This window comes from Anguilla rostrata, chromosome 9 (assembly GCF_018555375.3).
Source record: "Anguilla rostrata isolate EN2019 chromosome 9, ASM1855537v3, whole genome shotgun sequence".
Taxonomy (NCBI): domain Eukaryota; kingdom Metazoa; phylum Chordata; class Actinopteri; order Anguilliformes; family Anguillidae; genus Anguilla; species Anguilla rostrata.
In genome coordinates this window covers 42,182,685-42,186,350 of record NC_057941.1, presented here as the reverse complement: position 1 = coordinate 42,186,350, position 3,666 = coordinate 42,182,685, and the positions used below count along the sequence as shown (strand labels likewise).

At 40.4% G+C, this 3,666-nt stretch overlaps 1 protein-coding gene across 1 annotated transcript; it reads left to right on the top strand.

The window, feature by feature from the left end:
- The first annotated feature begins 871 nt into the window (after positions 1 to 871).
- On the top strand, positions 872 to 3,666 carry supt4h1 (SPT4 homolog, DSIF elongation factor subunit). The gene is made up of 5 exons (XM_064352223.1): positions 872 to 1,051; positions 1,835 to 1,941; positions 2,057 to 2,112; positions 2,565 to 2,618; positions 3,219 to 3,666. The coding sequence occupies exons 1-5, from the start codon at positions 983 to 985 to the stop codon at positions 3,284 to 3,286; spliced, it is 354 nt and encodes a 117-aa protein (XP_064208293.1). The 5' UTR covers positions 872 to 982; the 3' UTR covers positions 3,287 to 3,666.

Below are 3,666 nucleotides of genomic sequence, written 5' to 3'. Positions count from 1 at the left end.
AGTTTGAAATCTGGTGCAGAGACAACAACCTCTCTCTAAATTTCGACAAGACAAAGGAGATGATTGTCGATTTCAGGAGGGCCGGGGCGACTCACTCTCCCCTACAGGTCGATGGTACAACTGTGGAGACAGTACACAGTTTTAAGTTCTTGGGGGTGCACATCACAGACAATTTCTCTTGGAGCCAGCACACCTCCTCCTTAGTGAAGAAGGCACAACAACGCCTGTACTTCCTAAGACGGCTAAAGAGAGCTGGGGAGTATCAAGACCAGAACCACCAGGTTTAAAAACAGCTTTTTTCCACAGGCTGTTGGTCTCCTGAACTGTCCTACCTGAAGGTTTTTTTTAGACTTCCATAAGCACTTCAGCACTTTAACAGTCAGACACTCTGCTGTTTTTACACTTCATCTTAAGTGAAGTTTTTAAGTTTACTGCTTTTATTATTGTACGTTCTGTTTTTATTGCTTGTTTAATTTTTTTAAAGTATTGCACTATGGCCCCGGAGGCACTATATTTCGTTCTACTCTTTGCATAACCTGTAAGGAGATGGAATGACAATAAACTAACTATCTAAAATCTTTAGACGGTCTGTACCTGATTCACAAAATACAGTTCTCTGATCCAGCAAAATAAAAATGTATAATATATTTATTTTATTTGTCAACTATTCATGTGCACTGATGGTAATCCTGTACTGGGTTTGTGATGATGATGATGATGATGATGATTATTATTATTATTATTATTATACGGGTATAACCCACGGCAGAAAAATAACTAGGTACAGTGCGTCACATCGGCAATGAAGCTGGATTCGTGAGTGTGTCGTCACAGCCAGGGAAGTGCTTCTACGCAAATTTATGACGTATTTTCATGCCGCCGGAACTGCAATTTACTGCTACATACGGCAAAACAGAGGGGGAGTAGCTTGCTAGTTGAGAATATTTTTTAATCAGTTACCTTAGCTAATTTTCGCTCCAGAATGGCCCTGGAAACGGTACCCAAGGACCTTCGGCATTTACGAGCTTGTCTCTTGTGCTCCCTCGTTAAGGTAATGGCGTCGATATAACTGCTGGTGGAGAAATCAGCGAATTAGTTAGCTTGTTAGCTAGCTAGTTTGCTAGTAGCTACGTTGCAGGGCTGCTAGTTAGCTTGCCAGCTGACAGAATGATCAGGTAAAAACATCACTAACGTTATGTTAGTGTACATGGGTTCTAAAATATAGCTGGCTATTTTTTTAAAATTATTGTTATTATTATATTATAATGATTTAATTTGGGATCCAAAGTGTGATCCAAACACGTTAGCTAGTCTAATGCCTGGCAGTTGTGCGTTGGGTAGCTGTTATCCCTTCAGATACCATAATAATACAATTTGAATATAAAATATTTGTTTTTCTCGAATTGTATTAAACGGGTTGGTTGCTATCTTACTGTACATGTAGCCTACATAAAACAGCTCATCTAAAAGTTGTATGTTTGATGGTGTAAACTGGTAGAGGAACACGCGTTACCATGTGTTGGGTTTTGCTAGTTTCGGGTAAGATTGTGCATAGTCATAGTTTATATAAATATAAATTATAAATACGTTTCACTTGTGTATTGGTGCTTTACTTCTTTGAAGGGTTACATTGTAATTGTAGCGAATTCCAAAATTGTGTCCGTCGAAATGCGCACAATGGCAATGTTTGATAACAAGACCCCGAACTGCTTACCTGTAAATCAAACACCATACAGTCGAAGTAGGCTATATCTGAGAAACAGCGATACAGGAATTAGACAGTGGAACACAGCCCCTCTATAAGGACTAATGAATTTTCCCTTCTCCCTTGTAGACCATTGATCAGTTTGAATATGATGGCTGCGACAACTGTGAATCCTACCTCCAGATGAAAGGAAATAGGGAGATGGTGTACGAGTGCACGAGTTCTTCTTTTGACGGGTATGGTTTCATTATTGTAAAAAAAATAATGATTATATATATTTTTTAAAACATACATATGCAAGTAAACAAATATGGCCATAGAAGTGCTCTGAACCTCTTTTTCCCCTCCCAGGGTCATAGCAATGATGAGCCCGGAGGACAGCTGGGTGGCCAAATGGCAAAGAATCAGTAAGATATATTTGTGTCAACGCACAGGAATGATGCTTGAATGGGAGCTCTATTCAAAGTCGCTTTTCAGTTGTAGGCTCTGCCTTTCTTGGTGTGCAGCAATTTAATGCATATAAAGTATTTGCAGTTGTATGTTACATATATGGCAGAGGCTTGCTGTCTCATATATAAGGGGACCAAAGCATGTAAACTAGGTGGGCAGGTCAGAGAAGGATATCAATAATACTATCAAGCTATGTGGTAGGCATGTTTATGAATGAGAAATTCCTCAAGTCATATATTTGTTTTGAGTCATCTTGATATAAAAGGTGTGTTGTGGCACCTTTCTTAGAATTTCCTTAAAAAGAGTAATAGGAAAATTAATAATAGGAAAAAAGATGGGGGGTGGGGGGGACATTTGTATGTCAGAAATTCCCTCGGGACTGTTATTCAATTGCATATTTGTTTTTCAGGCAACTTTAAGCCTGGAGTCTATGCTGTAACAGTGACAGGACGGCTACCTCCAGGTATGTCCCTGTGAAATGCAGTCGTCTTTGCACAGCAACCTTGCTGTTCAGGTTTGGTTGCTGCTTTACACTTTTACTGAGAAAACCACAGCGCTTTGCCCACTCCTTACAAAGATTGTCTGTAGTTCAGTATTCTTGCAAAAATGTAAACCTTTCAAATGTATTTGTGTGTAGAGGGATTATGTTGTGTGGGTTCATGTGGATTTTCTCGCTAATGCTGTAGTTAAATGGTCAAAAGTTTGATGCAGATTTAAGAAACGAAAAACAAATATCGCAGGCTTACGTTTGTTTTCTTTTCCTAAACACAACGGGCAGCATTTCCTGCACAAGAGGCCAGCAGCTTTTTTTGTCTCTTTTTTTTCTCTTTCCACTTAACGGCATTCCTCATTCCGAGGCATAAAGGCGGTTGTGATTTTTATGCGGGAGCGTGAAGGCAGGGCGCGTCGCCCGGAATTCTTTTGAACGGCCACCTTAAAAAAAGCGCTATCCCTCGGCCGTGCCGAATAAGCCCGCGCTGCGCGAGCCGTCTCTAAAGCAATGCCGCACGCCGCGAGCCGTCTCTAAAGCCGCCAGGTGTGTTTGCTCTTCTGTTCTCCGTAGGCGTCGTGAGGGAGCTGAAGAGCAGGGGAGTGATCTACAAGTCGAGAGACACAGCTGTGAAGACATAAGCGCATCGCCGCCCGCCCGTCACTCAAGAAGCCTTTCACTTCCCGGCGCACATCTTTGAAACGGCATTCCTGTGAAAACCGCTCCGTTTTTGGGACTCTCGCCGACGATAAATCATTTGTTCTATTTTGTAATGCATATTTTCAGAATCAGTGATATCTGTAGAACAGTCTGTTGTTTTTGTTTCAAGTAGAGTAAAGATTTGTTAAATAAGGATATTGGAGGACTATTGTCTTCATTGGGAATATGTATGTTGTATTTTGGGGTAAATAAAAGCACACTTTTTTTCTTTTTTTTGAGGAATAGGCTTTTTCTAAAATTCCCCAGAATGATAAGGTGTAATTGACATCTTAATAAACGGTATGAATTGCTTTTATGAAAA